This window comes from Carcharodon carcharias, chromosome 8, assembly GCF_017639515.1.
Source record: "Carcharodon carcharias isolate sCarCar2 chromosome 8, sCarCar2.pri, whole genome shotgun sequence".
In the NCBI taxonomy this organism is placed as follows: domain Eukaryota; kingdom Metazoa; phylum Chordata; class Chondrichthyes; order Lamniformes; family Lamnidae; genus Carcharodon; species Carcharodon carcharias.
Window position 1 is genome coordinate 50,987,291 of NC_054474.1, and position 17,219 is coordinate 51,004,509.

Below are 17,219 nucleotides of genomic sequence, written 5' to 3' on the forward strand. Positions count from 1 at the left end.
TGGGTGGCAGGGAGGGCTTAAAATGCAAGTTACAGAGGACCAGGAGGAACAGGGGTGGTCCTACAAGTCTTACCTGGAAAATCCTGATCTCCAAGACTCCCCCTTTACTATCTATGAGACCTTGGCAAAATCTCCATCACAACTTACATGAGTGCCATAAGTTGGCCTCTATGCTACCTGCTCTTTGTCTACTGACCAGCTACCACTTTATACCCATTTTTGCAGGCAAATGGCTGGCAGGGTGTAACAGTTAAAATCACCCAGGCTTCCAACTGATACTGTTTGGAGATGGGGAACAATTTGATGCTTACCACCCAAAACCCACCTCCAGGGCTCTCTCCATGGCCATCTAGACTGTTACGTACATTGTTGAAGGGCTGTTATACGAACTTATGAATTAGGAGCAGGAGTAGGCCATTTGGCCCCTTGGGCCTGCTCCACCATTCAATAAGATCATGGTTGATCTGATTGTAGCCTCAACTTAACATTCCCGCCTACCTCCTGTAACATTTGACTCCATTGTTAATCAAGAATCCAACTATCTATCTCTGCTTCAAAAATATTCAATGCCCTACTTCCACAGCTTTCCGGGGAAGAGAGAGTTCCAAAAGCTCATGACCCTCAGAGAGAAAAAAATTCTCATCTCCATCTTAAATGGGAGATCCTTTTTTTTAAACTGTGTCTCTTAGTTCTAATCTCTCCCACAAGGGGAAAACATCCTTTCAGAATCCACCATGTCAAGTCCCCTCAGGATCTTATACGTTTTGATAAGATCACCTCTTAATCTTCTAAACTCCAGTGGATAGAGGCCCAGCCTGTCCAACCTTAAGATCAACATGATCAACCACCTGCTGCAATACAGTCATTGCCACATTATTGTCTCCACTAGCCAAATCATTACCCAGCATAAAATCCACCCCTTCAATTGGTGATTTAGGAATAATTCCCACCGTAACAATTACATTTACAAAGCAACTTTGTAAGTTAAGTTAACACAAAGTTCATAAATTCCAATAATATCCCTTATTAATACTTTTTCCTTCATAACACTAGCCAGAATACAAATTGTATCAGCAACCATTAATGATTGATCTGCCCCTATATGCCTCAAAATTTTTAATCTGTTCACTTATTTTGTTGGAGGAGTAAAAGGACACTTCTCCCTTTGACACAAAATGTCCAGACCCTCTGTTAACCTGACTTCCTTCACCAGTAATCAAAGAAGAATCCTCTGGACTCTCCTGAACTATATTCCCCTTTCCTGTATGTTCTGGGGGAACGTGTTTCACCTGGACCATTGCTACAGTTTTAATAACCATTTCCTTTTCTGACGCAATCTTTTCTGAGAATTCCTTAGGCGTTCCTATTACTGCAATAGGTCTACCAATTAATTTCCAGTAATTTGTCCTAACATTTTCCACCTTGTTACAATGAAAACACTTGGGCTTTTGAATGTCATTTCCACCCTCAGCACCTTCCTTCCTGGTCTGAGGAGAAATCTACTGAGAACTCCCAACTCTCCATTCTCTTCCCTAACTACTTGCCTTCCTTTCACCTTCTCATCTTCGTTCCTTTTCACATTTATGGGGTTAATGGAATAAGGGTTTAGATCTATGGACCAGTTCATAATTGTCAGCCATCTCTGTTGCCTGTCTAGCTGTTTTAACTTTCTAGTCTTCAACATGGGTTCTAACTACAAGAGGAAGTGAATCCTTAAATTGTTCCAAGGGAATTATTTCCCTAAGAGCTTCATACCTTTAATGCCTTTATCCAACAGTGAAAATTACTTTGCTTTACCCTTTCAAACTCAATATAAGTTTGCCCAGGTTGTTTCCCTATATTCCAAAATTTCTGACTGTATGCCTCAGGGACTAACTCATATGCACTCAGAATAGCCTTTTTTACTGCATCGTAATCCACTAATACCTCTTCTGAAAGTGAAGCATAAACCTAATGAGCTCTACCTACCAACCTAGACTGTAAAAGTAATGAACAGATTTCTTTTTTGCCACTTCATTTGCCTAGCCACCTTTTCAAATGAAATAAAGAATGTCTCTATATCCCTTTCCTCAAACTTCAGAAGAGCTTGTACAAATTTAAACATCTCCCCGCTGGGTTCTGGTCTGGAAATAAATCCTTCCTCCCCTACTGGTCTCTCTTTCTAAACTGCCAGCATTTTAAGCTGGAATTCTCTGTCTTTCTCTTTTTCTTTCTCCTCCTTTTCTATCCTCAACATTTCTAAGTTCCTTTCTTATTTTATTACTCTCTCCTGCCTGTTCCCTTTGGAATACCCTTTCTCTTTCCTTCAATTCAATCTTTTTCATTTGCAACTGTATTTGCTCATTCCAACAACTCACCCCTTGGGGAATTCGGTCTCTAGAGTATTCCTTCCAACTTTAAATGCTGTGCTGTACCTTCAATTATGTACCGCTGCATGTAATCCTAATTTTAAACTTACCTGACAACTCAGTTAACTTATTCTTGGATACTTTTTGTAACCCAATCAGAGTTATATCTTCCACTCCCAGACAAGACTTAGCAACTTCCAATGCCATTTCAAATTCCAACCTGTATAATACCTCACTCCAATTCCAATGGAGCAACTCCAATTCCTATATCCTGGAGCACTTTACCTCCATGTGCTTGTTTAAAAGGATTCACAAATCCCACCAAGGTCAAGGATTTCCAGACCCAGACCAATTAGTATTCTGTGTCCAATTACCAGCTATCTGCATTTCAAAATCCTGCAAGAGCTCTCACTTGTTATGATCCAATCTGAGGTTACCCCTAAATACGCCTGATCCCAGAGTGGAACCCAGCTTGATAGATCCTAACTTTTATTTTGTTTGTTTAGGTACTTGGAGAGTAGTGACTGAACAGAGGCATAGGAGTGAGCTGATGAATTTTTAACAAAAGAGTGAAACATTTATTCAACAAGAAAAGATGAGCTATATTATAATACTCCTTCACCCACAAATATACCTTTACAGATGCATACAGATTTGTAAGAATAACATAAGTTACAAAAGCTATCTTATACTCTAATGTACACAGTAAGTACTCAGTCCATGTAAACCTATGGCACCCTGTGGTCAGACACACCACACTCTGACTTCAAGTGACAGATGCCACCTCAACCAGATGCTATGGATCTCTCCTCAACTTTCCCCAGACACTTGTCACATCGTGAGCCAACCAGTCTCACTGAATTCCGTCCTTCACACGAGTGTTTCCAATCTCCACTCTCCAAGACCTCGCCTTGGAATTTTCTCCCAAACTGACTTTTTCGCTCAGACACCTTCCACAAGGGTTCACCTCCAGGGTTTCGAACTCTCTTTCCGATGTTCCTCTTCCTTGAGTCACCATATGCATTCAAGCTGTCTTCCATGTACTCTTCTCTCTCACCAACTCAGCCTTAACAGTACACCATTCCTTCACATGCCCATAGCAAAGAATTACAGACCTTCAGTTGTCTCTTTGAACCTTCTTGCTTCTTGCAAGCTGTTCTCACTTTAAACCTGAAGCTTGGAGCCTTTCTCTCTGCCCCTCACTCTTAACTTCACTTAACAGGACTTTTTCACAGGTTCTGTCCTTACTTTGACTACAAGGTCTCATTTGGACTTTCCCCACTTTCACTCTCTTGGATTATGGGGGTTTTTCTTTAGCTTGGGACTTCTATCTGATACCTTTGCTCCAGTCTCTCCTGGCGGCAATTCCAAAACCAGCTGAACTCCAACAGCTTCCAAATCTGTTTGCGGTGGCACCTGCCATCTTTCTTCTTCTGTGTGTATGTCTGTGGGAGGAACTTGCCCATCTGGCCCCCCTGTTGCTAGGCAGCAGCATTATTCTTTCTACTCTTGTGTGTTTACTTTTACCTTATAGCAATTGTAAACTCCTCATTAGAAATGCAAGCAGTCTTTTAAAGTGAAACTAAAACTTCATTTGGCCTTTCTCAACACAGAGATACAGAAATACAAATCAAACTCAAACTTTAAAGCTAAAACTCATTCCTAACACCCACAAATCCAAATATAACTTACTTAAATTATCTATTTCCTAACATTCACATTTTCCCACATTATACTCCATCTGTCAAATTTTGCCCACTCACTTAACCTATCTATATCCTTTTTCAGGCTACTTGCATCCTCTTCACAATTTACTTTCCTACCCATCTTCGTGTCATCAGCAAATTTAGCAAGCATACATTTGGTCCTTTCCTCCAAGTCATTGGTATAAATTGTAATTAGTTGAAGCCCCAGCACTGACCCCTGTGGCACTCCACTTGCCAACCTGAAAATGACCTATTTATGCCTACTCTCTGTTTCTTGTTAGCTAACCAATCCTCTATCCATGCTAATATGTTACCCCCAACACTATGAGCTCTTATTTTGCATTGTAACCTTTGATGTGACACCTTAAAAATGCCTTCTGGAAATCTATGTACAGAACACCCACTTATTCCCCTTTATCTATGTTGCTTGTTATTTTCTCAAAGAACTCAAATAAATTAGTCAAACATAATTTCCCTTTCATAAAACCATGTTGACACTGCCTGCTTGCATTGTGATTTTCTAAGTACTCCACTATAGCCTCCTTAATAATAGATTCAATAATAGAAATAATAATAGTGCAATTGTACCCCACCATTCATCAACACTTGCAGGAAAAGAGAAAATTGCAAAGAGCATTACTTTGGAAATATAAAATCTCTAGTTGGAGCCAAAACTTACAGTTGTATTATAGGTGGCAGTGCCGAGTTTAAAAGGAGGTTCAGTTGTTTCATTAAACAGACTTGTAACATTATCTGAAGAAAACAGTAAAGTGAAATTCAATGAATAAACTAAATCTTTTTTCAATGGGTTTGTTTAAAATTGTGTATTTAAAGATTGACATTTTCTTTCGTAGAATCTTACCTGCTTCAGGGGGAAAACAGGCGCAATCATAGAGAGTAACATGGTCGATGTTATAATCAGAATTGATTGGATAATTCTCGGTCAGATTAAACATTTTTTGAAAGGCATCATGGATAAAGATGAAGCTGATAAGCGTGCAGAAACCTTCCTCAGTGAAACGTGTAAAATACTGGATTAGGTAACTAGCTTCTGTGGCAACCAGAATGAGACAAAAGAATGCTGTCCATATTCCAATCCAAAGTCGAAATTCCAAATAGTCAAGCTGATAGTCACTGTCAATTCATGTTTGGAAAATAAAGGATAAATATTGATCAAGAGCATTTAATAAAATGGAAAACATTTCCAACCATTACATATCTATATCTGCAAAACTGACCAACCCCAGTTAATACAAAGTAATTGGATAAATACATGTATATGGTTGCAAACTGTGCACCAGAATTCACACAAATGATAGTGAAATCACTCAGAATTTTTTGATGCTATTGATTTACTTAAACTTCATCTAGCTCTTCACCTAGAGATAAATTTTAGGAACAAGCTACATTTCCAAGTACAGTAACTGGACAACATAGCAACTTGAGCCACATGGAACAGATTTTATATCTGTGCTGAGTTAGCAGATCTCAGCTGGGGAACTAGAATTGGCAGCAGTGCCCCTGCCCTACAGAGAGAAGATCAGGTAAGAGTTTCCAGTACAGGTTGTTATTGCCTGCTGCAAAGTGTACGTGCATGAAAAAAATGCCCCACAAGACTGAATGTAGATCTATATTCTCTGCTTATATAGAGAGAGCTCATCTGCTGTGAGACCATAACCAAGTGGTCACTGGCGTGGAATTCAAATTACACCACACCTTTTGAAAACGGGTGGGGTGTATAATGGACAGCTGATCTACTCCCTCCTATTTTATGACCCACCAAACTGGAATTTCATCCCCAATTATTTCAAAGGTCCCATTAAAATTAATTTGTGGTTAAGCAGAGACTATCAGGATATGTGGGGGCATCTCATCACAAAAAAAGCATTTTAGTCTCCAACACAACTAGCCAATTTTAGGAACATTTCTTCAAAAAGATGTTTTGCATTAATTGGGAGGAAAAAGAGAAAATAGAAAGTAAAGGAATTATAAATGAATATTTTTAAAGCCAAATATTTGTTACATGGAGTCTTGGAATATTCCCTAAAAGACCTGTTTGCCACTTATTTTGTAAGGAGTAACTAAAAAATAAAATTTTCCAATATCCTCTGTGGTTAATGAATTCTGGATAGGTGTTTATTTCCTGTTGAGTTGGGAAAATATCAATTAACTGGTACAAAAGCTCAAAAGAAAATGCATTTATATCAAAAAATTTATTTTCAAGACCCTTTAAAGAACAGACATTAGACCCTTTAAAGAACAGACCTAGAGTGGTGGCTGAACTGTTTAAGGGAAGGTCTAACTAAGGGTGGAATTTTCCCTGAATTGCACTAAGTGCAGTGGAAGGCTAAAAAATAACATTTTTCCTGCTGACCACAGTGGCAGGCTTTTGCACTGAATCATCCACTTCCCAGTGCATCCCACCTCATTAATAATGCATGCATGGGAAACACATCGGATTGTTGGCAGGCGGCCTCGGATTTGCCAGCCATGCTATCACTTCAGCGTTTCTGCATTCTGGCACCATATTTAAAGCGCACCAAAGCACAGCCTACTTCATATATACAGACCAGAACTGCTCCAGGTGACAAATGGCCCCGAAAGTCAGGAAGATGGCAGCCCCCAAATGTAGTGATGCCTCACTGGCGCATATTTTAGACACCATTGAGGGCTGCTGCGATGTCCTCTAGCCGCGCTGCAGCCACAGGAGGTCCACCATAGTCACAAATCCAGACTGGGATGTGGCACTGTGATGAAAGTATAATAACTTTCATAATATTTTTCTGGTTTATTGTGAAGTAGGTTTATGTGGGTAAGTATAGTTGGGTCTGTGTGTGATTTAATTATACTTGGAGTCAAGTAGACTGCAGGCTTGAAATCATCAAAAGAAGCCATGTGTTTGACATGCTAATGAGTGAACATGGGTGCTGGCTTAGCATGTAAGGTGTGAAGGGAATTTGCATTTGTAGATAAATGAAGGGATTATTTGGATTTCAAAGGGATTTTAGTCTGTTTACAACTAGCCAGATAAGCAAGGCCAAGGAGTGTGTTTATTTTTCCAAAAGGTTACTGACAATATTGGCAACATAAAAGCTTTTATATTATTAGGAAGATACAGTTTCAAAGACATATGGAACAACAGAGTTTACATATTAAAAAGAAAGAAACATATATAAAGGAGAAGAAAAGCTATGTTGGAGAAGGCCACGTAAGATCTAACAGGAATGTGTGCAATAGTCTTAATGAAGCCTCCAGCCCTTCCCAACACCTTGCCCCCTCCAAACACCTCCCTCTCCCACTCACACCTTGACTTTCCACTCCCCCCCACCCCAGTCCTTCACTGCTCATGCATGCTTGCCGTGGCAAAGTCCCTGGAAGATAGTCCGAGCCCATGGCAAAGTCCCTGAAGTCTCAAAGCAGGTCCAAAGCATCAGCGAAGTTGAAACTGCTGCATCGAGATCTCCCATCTTCCGAGACCCTCTTCGTGGCAGAGCCATATGCATGAGGATCCACCCACCATGCAATGCACATGTTCCCCCAGGGTTCAGTAACTATAGGCCTCCAGTATCTTCTTTTCCTTGGATGTCTGGTTCTGAGTAAGGCCCTGACAGTAAGTCCTGACTTCTGCACATCTCACCTATCCAGACATTTTTTGGACTGGTGCGTTTTATCGCTGGCATAGCAGTAAATTGGGCATAGGGAGATGATTCCAATCAGGCCTTACTTTGCATTCCATTAGCGGGATGCAAGTTGGTTTCACACTGGCCTCCAGCGGGTTTGCAATCTGCCAGGTGGAAACCATCAGATGATCCCATTGTGATTTCATACCAGTATGAAACCTATTTCTGTCCCTCCCACCAAATATCCCCCACCCTCCCGCCCGCCCTGATGCCTACTGCAAACAGGAGTGAAAAATCCCAGCTTAAGTCTTTCAGATCAACAAGATCCCAGATTTCATTACCAGAGCAAGATTTCCATTTTGGGTCAGACTTTGGCATCAAATGCAGGTCCCGATCACACTACCTGCCAGGAGCATCCACTCGACATCCATTTTTGCTGGATTAGTTAATTAAATGGTCAGAGGGTGTGTTATGGCACAGCTGATGGTAAATGCTGAGCTGCTCAAATCCCAATGGGAAACTTGAAACAACTGCCACAACTGTTTTGCAATTTGTATAAATTTCAAGATGCATGCCTTGAATTCAGTAGTAATAAGACCACCAAGTCTTCTGGGTTCCTTATAAAACTAAATTAAACCTTTATTAATAGAAGAAATGATTTTAAATATATGCATAGATCTACAAATTACTGCTATGATAACTTCTAAATTGCCTAGCTCATCTAAACTCCCAGTTACACTTTTGTTAAGATAAGTAAGACACATAGATTTTATAAGACCCAGGCAAAGAAACATGACACTCTGAACGATCCAATTCAAAGTGAGTTTTCTTAACTTCAGTTCTTTGTAGACAGCAGCTTGAGGCTTAGATGCCAAAGGCTTTTCACACTTATTAGATCTTAAAATGCCTCCCTTTACACATAACCTTCATTCCTTTATAAATATTTTCCCCTTTGGATGCAAATTCCCATTGTTTCACTATGTCTTTGGACTTTACCTCTCTGATAATAAAAATCTCTCATAGCACCAATTTTACCAGTAATCTTTGGGAAAGATAAACACACAGGGGAGAATTTTCTCCCTGTTGGGGGGGGGGGGGGGGGGGGGTGGTTGGGCGGGAGCGGGCGTGCACGCAGCTAATTGCCGCCTGACAATTAAGGCCCACCCAGCGTGATGTGTGCCCAGAAGCGCTGAGCGCTCCCTGTGCGAGCGGTGGGTGGGAGGGGGGTGCGGTGGAGGGGGGGTTGCCTGAGTCTGGGCCTGCGCTCTTTCATGCGCACGAAAGAGTGCAGAAATTTCCCTGAGGCACAGAGCTGCCTCAGAGAGATTAGTTTAAGTTCCAAATAATTTAATAGCTTTATGAGAATTATTATATCTTCCTGGTGGGGCGATGGGCGATAGTAACTAAGATATTTTCCTCTTAACATAACTGGGAAAATCCTAACCCACATTCTCCTGAACCACCTACTTTCTGTGACTGAAGAAATCCTCCCAGGCACACTGGCCCAGAATTTCACGGAGTTAGGCAGACTCCGAAGATATTTAAAAATGGCCAGTGGGTCCTGATTCCGGGGCTTCGCCTCCATTCCTGGTGCCAGCTATTTTCACCTGTCTGGAATAAGGGTGTTGGTAGCAGGACTGCAGCCTGCATTCCTGACCTATTTGGCTCATTGCAGGGGTAAGCATCTCATAGACCTCCGCAATTTTGTGGAGTCAGCCAGTTTCTCCATGATTCTTGGATCATGGTCCCTAAGAGGAGCTGTGAGCCATAGTCTAGATTCGGGAACCTTTTGAAATGTAAGTCTAAAAAGTCTTTCCCACAACTCCAATGCCCATTCACTCAGTATGATGTACAGAGCCAATGCGCTATATAATAATAATAGCAAGTATTGAAATGCTGAGGGAAAAAACACACAGAAATCTGCTTTGAAAAATCTGCTGCGCCTATAACATTATAAAAGTATCAATCAGACATTGCCATTATAGGTATCAGTAACAGAAGCCATGCCCACTGCACACCTCTTAATCTTATCCAAATAAACATGCAGACATTTATAAAAGAGATCACAGAAAGAATAACTTATAACCTCAAATATATCAATCAAGCAAAGTAAACATTCCACTTCAGTTTGCCCAAACAGACCCCTGCTGAGCTAATGCATTTCTGAAGTTTAGAGTCAAGCATTCATAATGAACCCCTCTTGAAACAGTATCAGCTGAAACAGATGACCAGACATCTGGTTTTCCACTTGGCTCATTATGTATCCCCAAAGCCTGTCCATCATCTACAAGACACAAGCCATGAGTTTGTTGCATTTGCCCGGATGAGTACAACTCCAATAACATTCAAGAAGTTCAACAACATCCAGGAAAAAGCAGCTCACTTGATTGGAATTCCATCCACCAACCTAAACATTCAGTCCCTCCAACACCGATGCACAGTTGCAGCAGTGTGTAGTATATACAAGACGCACTGCAGCAGCTCAGCAAGCGCCTTCCAAACCTGTGACCTCTACCACCTAGAAGGACAAGGGCAGCTGATGAATGGGAGCACCACCACCCGCAAGTTTTCCTCCAAGCCACTCATCATCCTGACTTGGAATTACATCTCACTTTCTTCACTGTCACTGGATCAAAATCCTGGAATTCTCTTCACCACTTTGTAACTATACCACATAGACTGCAGTGGCTCAAGAAGGCAGCTCGCCACCAACTTCTCAAGGACAATTAGGGATGGGCAACAAATGCTGGTCTGTCCAGCAACACTCACATCCCATGAAAGAATATATATATATAATATATATATATATATATATAATGGCCAAAAACTGTTAGACAAAGCAACAATCAAGATGCTGGCTTTGGTTGTACTTTGGAATCATTGCTAATAGTTTATGTACTACTCCAGCACAAGAATTTGGGTTTTGGATTGGGACCCTGATGTCAGGGTCATTTGGGGGTCACAATCCCACTCTCTGTGGGAAACAGTCACGCATTAGTGATTTTCCCCGAATTGGCCAATTACTGGCCACAGGGTGGGCAGTCTCTCGAAGCTGGAGGCCTTTCAGCTCAGGAGAAGCTACAGCATGCAGTTCAGGTCAGAGAGAGAGAGAGAGAGAGATGGTGGGGGGGGAAGAGAGAGGGAGAGAGAGAGAGAGAGAGAGGGCATTTCCATCTTGAGGCACCCTCTCAACTTTTATAATAAAATAAATTATATAAAAAATGACCAAAGCTGCCAGGTCACCATCATGGAGTGGGAATGACCGAGTGGATGGATGGTGCTGACAAATCGGAACGCTGGCACAAATTTTCACGCCCACCTGCCTCTGTACTGGGGGTGAAAATTCTACCCACAGTTTCTAAACCAACTTCATTCTCTTACACAAGCCAATGAGGTTATATGCCCAGCAGAATGTGACCATTGAGTACTTTACAATCATTATTATGGCACATTCACAAAAAGAACTAAGAAAGTCAATTGGTATTTCACCAAGGATAAAAACTCCAGTATCAAATTTATACTGAAATTTAAGTAATATTCAACCACAATTACTGTACCTGCTAATGTTGAAGAGGAGTCGCTCAAATACCAACACAGGACCCGTGCTACCAAGAACAGTTAACGGTTGGCCAGCAAAGAGACAAAAAACTGCTCCAGCAATAGCTGTTCCAAGGAAGCTCTCTATGACTCCCTAGACAAAAAATGCTGCTCATTATGATGTGAAACTGATTTTATTTTTCTATAACAATACAGTAGTGGAAGAAAAAAAGCAAGCAACAGCAGAAATAAGGAAAAGACCAGAGGAGAAACAGACAAAGAGGGGAAGGAAAAAACAGAAAGTCAGAAAAGAACAAAGGAAGTATGAGTGAGAAAAAAGAAACTGGAAAAATGAAAGAACATAAGAGTGAACAGCAAGTTATAAATATTGTAGTATAACTTGAGGATTAAAATTATTCTCGTATGCACAGAACATGTACAGAAACAAAAATAGAAACTAGAAACCAGCGTAATTATTTTTACATGAAGATAAAAGCAAAAAACTGCAGATGCTGGAAATCCAAAGCAAAAATAAAAATACCTGGAAAAACTCAGCAGGTCTGACAGCGTCTGCGGAGAGGAACACAATTAAGGTTTCGAGTCTGATTTTTACTTTTGGTTAGACAAGCTGACTATCTGACTAGGGTAAAGAGCATTATAATATGTAATTACTATGATTAAAGTAGTATTTTGTTGTGCAGGCACTGTGAACTAACATACCAGGCGAAAACTATAATGATATAACACTCAAAATAAATTGCACCCAAGTAATTTGCATTCAAACCTGCATGTTGTCAGTTGCATCACCCAAGATTCCCCCAAATGTAATTGCATTTGTTACACTGGCCAAATAGATGAACAGGACAGCTGAAAGGCACTGGAGGTTCAGAGCATCATAAAAGTCACTGGCAAACCAAGGTGCTTTTCTTTTGATATCATTGATCAATCCCCCAAATAACCTAGAGATGAGACAAAAAGTAGTTTTTTTCTGATTCTATTGCAATAGATTTTTCAATGGTTTACATTATTAGAATAATTTTCTGCTCCTCTATTTAATTTTAAAGGAATACCCCAGTTCTGTCTAATGAATCAAATGGTAACTGCAATGTTCAATTTGAAATTGAGCAGTAAGGTCCCAGCTTCAATTTTTGTTCTGTGCTGAATTCTCAGCTGAGATATGTTAGATATGTTTCTTCTTGTAATTACTTTATCAAAAAATATATTTTATTCATTAAACTTGTAAAAGCACAATTTTGACTAATTGGCATTGCACAAAGTTTTATTTCTTTCAATAAAGCATGGCACAGAAATGACTCCCCACATTTACAATTACAAATTATATATAAAATATACATTACATGTCAAACATTCCCTGGTGCCTACAGCCAGAGAGGTTTTATAGTTGCCCCAGTCCCTCAGTGTTTTAAGTAAGCCAAAAGAACTATGTAGATACTCACTTTCCTGTTCTTTTCAAATCTTCAGCAACATGTGGACTACTCCCATACCTTTCTTCATGGTGAATATGACTTCCTTTATGCATCTGAACTTTAAAACTATGAAAATATACAGATTTTTTACAAGATAAAATATTAATGGGATAAAAAGGTTTAACTGAGATACAATTTTAATATAGTGCTATGATGATGCAGTATGCAAATTATTATACTGAACTGAGAACAATTTATTTCTGTAATATGTTCCAGGCTTACAATGGCAGAAAAGTGACTAATATTAAAATACCGTCTGCATAAGACTCCTTCTAGTGGAGGTCACATTACAAGATACTAACAGTAAATGCTGTTTGTGTGGTTGTATGTATGTCCATGTGGGAGTGATTGAGAAGTGGGACCAAATACAAAAAGACATTAATAGGTTGAGAAAGTGGACTGAGGAATGACAAAATGGCATTTCGTGAGGACAGCAGCAGAAACTTGCATTTATAGAGTGCCTTTAACACAATAAATTGTCAGAAGGCACTTTGCAGGAGCATTATCAAACAATCCGACAGCAAGATACAACAGGAGATATGGGGATGAGACCACAGCGGAGTGGTAGGTTTGAAGGAACAACTTAAAGGAGGATGAAAAGGCGGAGCAGTTTAGTGAAGGAATTCCAAAGTTTGAGACTTGCTAGACTTCTCCTCATTGGTACATTTGTGTAATTAATAAGGCTTAAGTTATCAAATTGTACTTTACATAAGCTTAGTGATGAAAAGTCTTAATTTGCATGTATTATTGGAATATTGTTAACAAAGTCTTTAAGTTGGTATTCCTTTAAGTGCCAAAATAGTAGTTTTGTAATGTAGCTTTAAGAAAGAACAGGTGGAGTTATAGCTAGGACACATTGTGCACATTTGGGCTCCAGTGAGTCTGGCCTTAGCAGTAAACTATGGCATCCGGTCAAATATGGGCAAAGAAACATCCTGCTGATTACCATGTACCACCCTCCTTCAGCTGATGAATCAGTGCTCCTCCATGTTGAACATCACTTGGATGAAGCACTGAGGGTGGCAAGGGCGCAGAATGTACTCTGGGTGGGGGACTTCAATTTCCATCACCAAAAGTGGCTCAGTAGCACCACTACTGACCAAGCTGGCCAAGTCCTAAATGACATAGCTGCTAGACTGGGTCTGCGGTAGGTGGCAAGGGAACCAACAAGAGAGAAAAAACATACTTGACCTCATCCTCACCAACCACAGGTGCATCTGTCCAGGACAGTATTGGTGGGAGTGACCACTGCACAGTCCTTGTGGAGACAAAGTCCCGCCTCCACATTGAGGATACCCTCCATCGTGTTGTGTGGCAGTATCGCTGTGTTAAATGGGAGAGATTTCGAACAGATCCAGCAACACAAGACTAGGCATCCATGAGTTGCTGTGGGCCATCAGCAGCAGAATCGTACTCAAACACAATCTGTAACCTCATGGCCTGGCATATCCCCCACTCTACCATTACCATCAAGCCAGGGGATCAACCTTGGTTCAATAAAGAGTGCAGGAGGGCATGCCAGGAGCAGCACCAGGCACACCGAAAAATGAGGTGCCAACCTAATGAAGCTATGACACAGGACCACTTGGGTGCCAATCAGCATTAGCAGCAAGTGATAGTCAGAGGTAAGTGATCCCACAAGCAGCAGATCAGATATAAGCTCTGCAGTCCTGCTGCATCCAGTCATGAATGGTGGTGGACAATTAAACAACTCACTGGACGAGGAGGCTCCACAAATATCCCCATCCTCAATGATGGAGGAGCCCAGCACATCAGTGCAAAAGATAAGGCTAAAGCATTTGCAACAGTCTCCAGCCAGAAGTGGATGATCCATCTCGGCCTCCTCCGGAGGTCCCCAGCATCACAGATGCCAGTCTTCAGCCAATTCGATTCAATCCACTTGATATCAAGAAACAGCTGAAAGCACTGGATAGTACAAAGGCTATGGGGCCTGACAATATTCTGGCAATAGACGGAAGAATTATGATCCAGAACTTGCCGCACCCTTAGCCACATTGTTCCAGTACAGCTACAACACTGGCATCTACCGACTATGTGGAAAATTGCTCAGCTATGTCCTGTACACAAAAAAACAGGACAAATCCAACATGGCCATCTACCGCCCTGTCAGTCTACTTTCGATCATCAGTAAAATAATGGAAGGGGTCATCAACAGTGTTATCAAGCAGCTTTTGCTTAGCAATAACCTGTTCACTAATACTTAGTTTGGGTTCCGCCAGGGCCACTCAGCTCCTGACCTCATTACAGCCTTGGTTCAAACATAGACAAAGAGCTGAACTCCCGAGGTGAGGCGAGAGTGACTGCCCTTGACATCAAGGCTGCATTTGACAGAGTGTGGCATCAAGGAGCCCTAGCAAAACTGGAGTCAGTGGGAATCATGGGGAAAACTCTCCACTGGTTGGAGTCATACCTAGCACATAGGAAGATAGTTGTGATTGTTGGAAGTCAGTCATCTCAGCTCCAGGACATCACTGCAGGAGTTCCTCAGGGTAGTGCCCTCGGCCCAACCATCTTCAGCTGCTTCATCAATGATCTCCAATAAGAGAGAATCCAACCATTGCCCCTTGACGTTCAATGGCATTACCATTGCTGAATCTCCCACTATCAACACCCTGGGGGTTACCTTTGGCCAGAAACCGAACTGGACTAAGCCATTTAAATACTGTGGCTACAAAAACAGTTCAGAGGCTAGGAATCCTGCAATGAGTAATTCACCTCCTGACACCTCAAAGCCTATCCACCATCGACAAGGCACAAGTCAGGAGTGTGATGGAATACTCTCCGCTTACCTGGATGAGTGCAGCCCTCACAACACTCAAGAAGCTCGAAGCCATCCAGGACAAAGCAGCCCCCTTGATTGGCACCACATCCACAAACATTCACTCCCTCCATCACTAACGCACAGTAGCAGCAGTGTGTACCATCTACAAGACGCATTGCAGGAATTCACCAAGGCTCCTTTGACAGCACCTTCCAAATCAATGACCACTATCATCTAGAAGGACAAGGGCAGCAGATATATGGGAACACCATTACCTGGAAGTTCCCCTCCAAGTCTCTCACCATCCTGACTTGGAAATATATCGCTGTACCTTCACTGTCGCTGGGTCAAAATCCTAGAACTCCCTCCCTAACAGCACTATGGGTGTAACTACACCACATGGACTGCAGCGATTCAAGAAGGCAGATCACCACCACCTTCTCGAGGTCAGCTAGGGATGGACAATAAATGCTTACCCAGCTAGCGAAGCCCACATCCCGCAGATGAATAAAAGAAACAGAAGCCAAGACTGCAATACTGACTGGCTAGAGGAATAGACTGAAGATGGTTTCCCAGTCAACAGGGTGCTAGTTAAGGTTAGATTGTTGTGGGGAAGCCAGAAGCTCTCTTCCCATTGATCAAGAATTGTAAATAGTTGGTGAGATGTTGTTAGTTTTGTTGGCCCAGGTGCACTTTCTTAGGCTGGATGTCGCAAAAGCTTCCTGCAAAAAAGGTATGCTTCACTGGGGTTTTTGCACTTGTCAGGGATAGCATTTTTCTCAGGACACTTGTTGCAGGCATTGTCAGGAAAGAGAGTTAGGAGTTAGTATTAGAGCACTTGCTGAGAAGTTAGCATTTGTGCAGGTCGTGGCTAGTTGACAAGTAATTGTCAAAAGTTGGGGATTGCCATAAGCACCCAGAAGTGATTAAAGTAATTGTCAAAGGTTGGGAATTGCCATTAGAATCCAGGTCAGTGTTAGAATCCAATATTAGGGCTAAAAGTAATTGCCCTAAGAGAAAGTAAGTAGTCTTTGTTAGAAAACTGTCTCCACCAGAGAAAGAGAGCGATAGAGAGAGAGAGAGAGAAAAGGATCCAATCGAGTTAAAGTCTTAAAGCTGCGAAGGAATTTGTATGTATATTAGAGTTAAGTTGACTAAGTTAAAATTTCGAAGGATGTCATGAGTCAAGAAATCAGGTTAAAAGAATTAAGAAGAGAAGACCCCAGAAGTCCTGGGATCCATAGAAAGACAGACAGACACACATTGAACTCAGAGATCTCGGAGGGCTGTGGGGTTAGTGAAGGCTACAGAGATGGAAGAGGCAAAGCAATGGATGCATTTGAAAACAAGAATGAGAATTTTAAAATCAAAGCATTGTTGTACTGGGAGTCAATGTAGGTCAGTAAGCATGGGTGGTGGGTGAACGAGACTCACTAAGAGTTAGGATGTGGGCAGCAGAGTTTTGCATGAGCTCAAGTTTACAGAGGGTGCGAGATGAGAGGCCAGCTTGGGGAGTATTGGAATTGTTAAGTCTATAAATAGCAAAGGCATGGATATGGGTTTTGACAGCAGATGAGCTGAGGCAAGGTCAAAGGTGGGAGATGTTACGGAGTTGGAACTAAGTGGTCTTCGCACTGGAGAGGCTGTGTAGTCGGAAGCTCACCTTGAGGTTAAATAGGACGTCAGTCTGGTACAACTTCAGACAGTGGCCAGGCAGCTGGATGGAGTCAAATGCTAGG

General features: G+C 41.5%; 1 protein-coding gene across 1 annotated transcript in view; it reads right to left on the reverse strand.

Moving 5' to 3' along the window:
• The window catches only part of LOC121281433 (electrogenic sodium bicarbonate cotransporter 1-like), a 95,401-nt gene that overhangs the window by 46,231 nt on the left and 31,951 nt on the right, over positions 1-17,219 (reverse strand). Inside the window, exons 9-17 of the mRNA XM_041194377.1 lie at positions 16,011-16,038; positions 13,995-14,021; positions 12,669-12,716; positions 11,996-12,170; positions 11,232-11,365; positions 4,917-5,188; positions 4,734-4,807; positions 1,545-1,693; positions 825-975 (exon numbers count right to left, since the gene is read on the reverse strand). Coding sequence (XP_041050311.1) covers positions 825-975; positions 1,545-1,693; positions 4,734-4,807; positions 4,917-5,188; positions 11,232-11,365; positions 11,996-12,170; positions 12,669-12,716; positions 13,995-14,021; positions 16,011-16,038 — 1,058 coding nt within the window. The remainder of the gene's footprint in view (positions 1-824; positions 976-1,544; positions 1,694-4,733; positions 4,808-4,916; positions 5,189-11,231; positions 11,366-11,995; positions 12,171-12,668; positions 12,717-13,994; positions 14,022-16,010; positions 16,039-17,219) is intronic.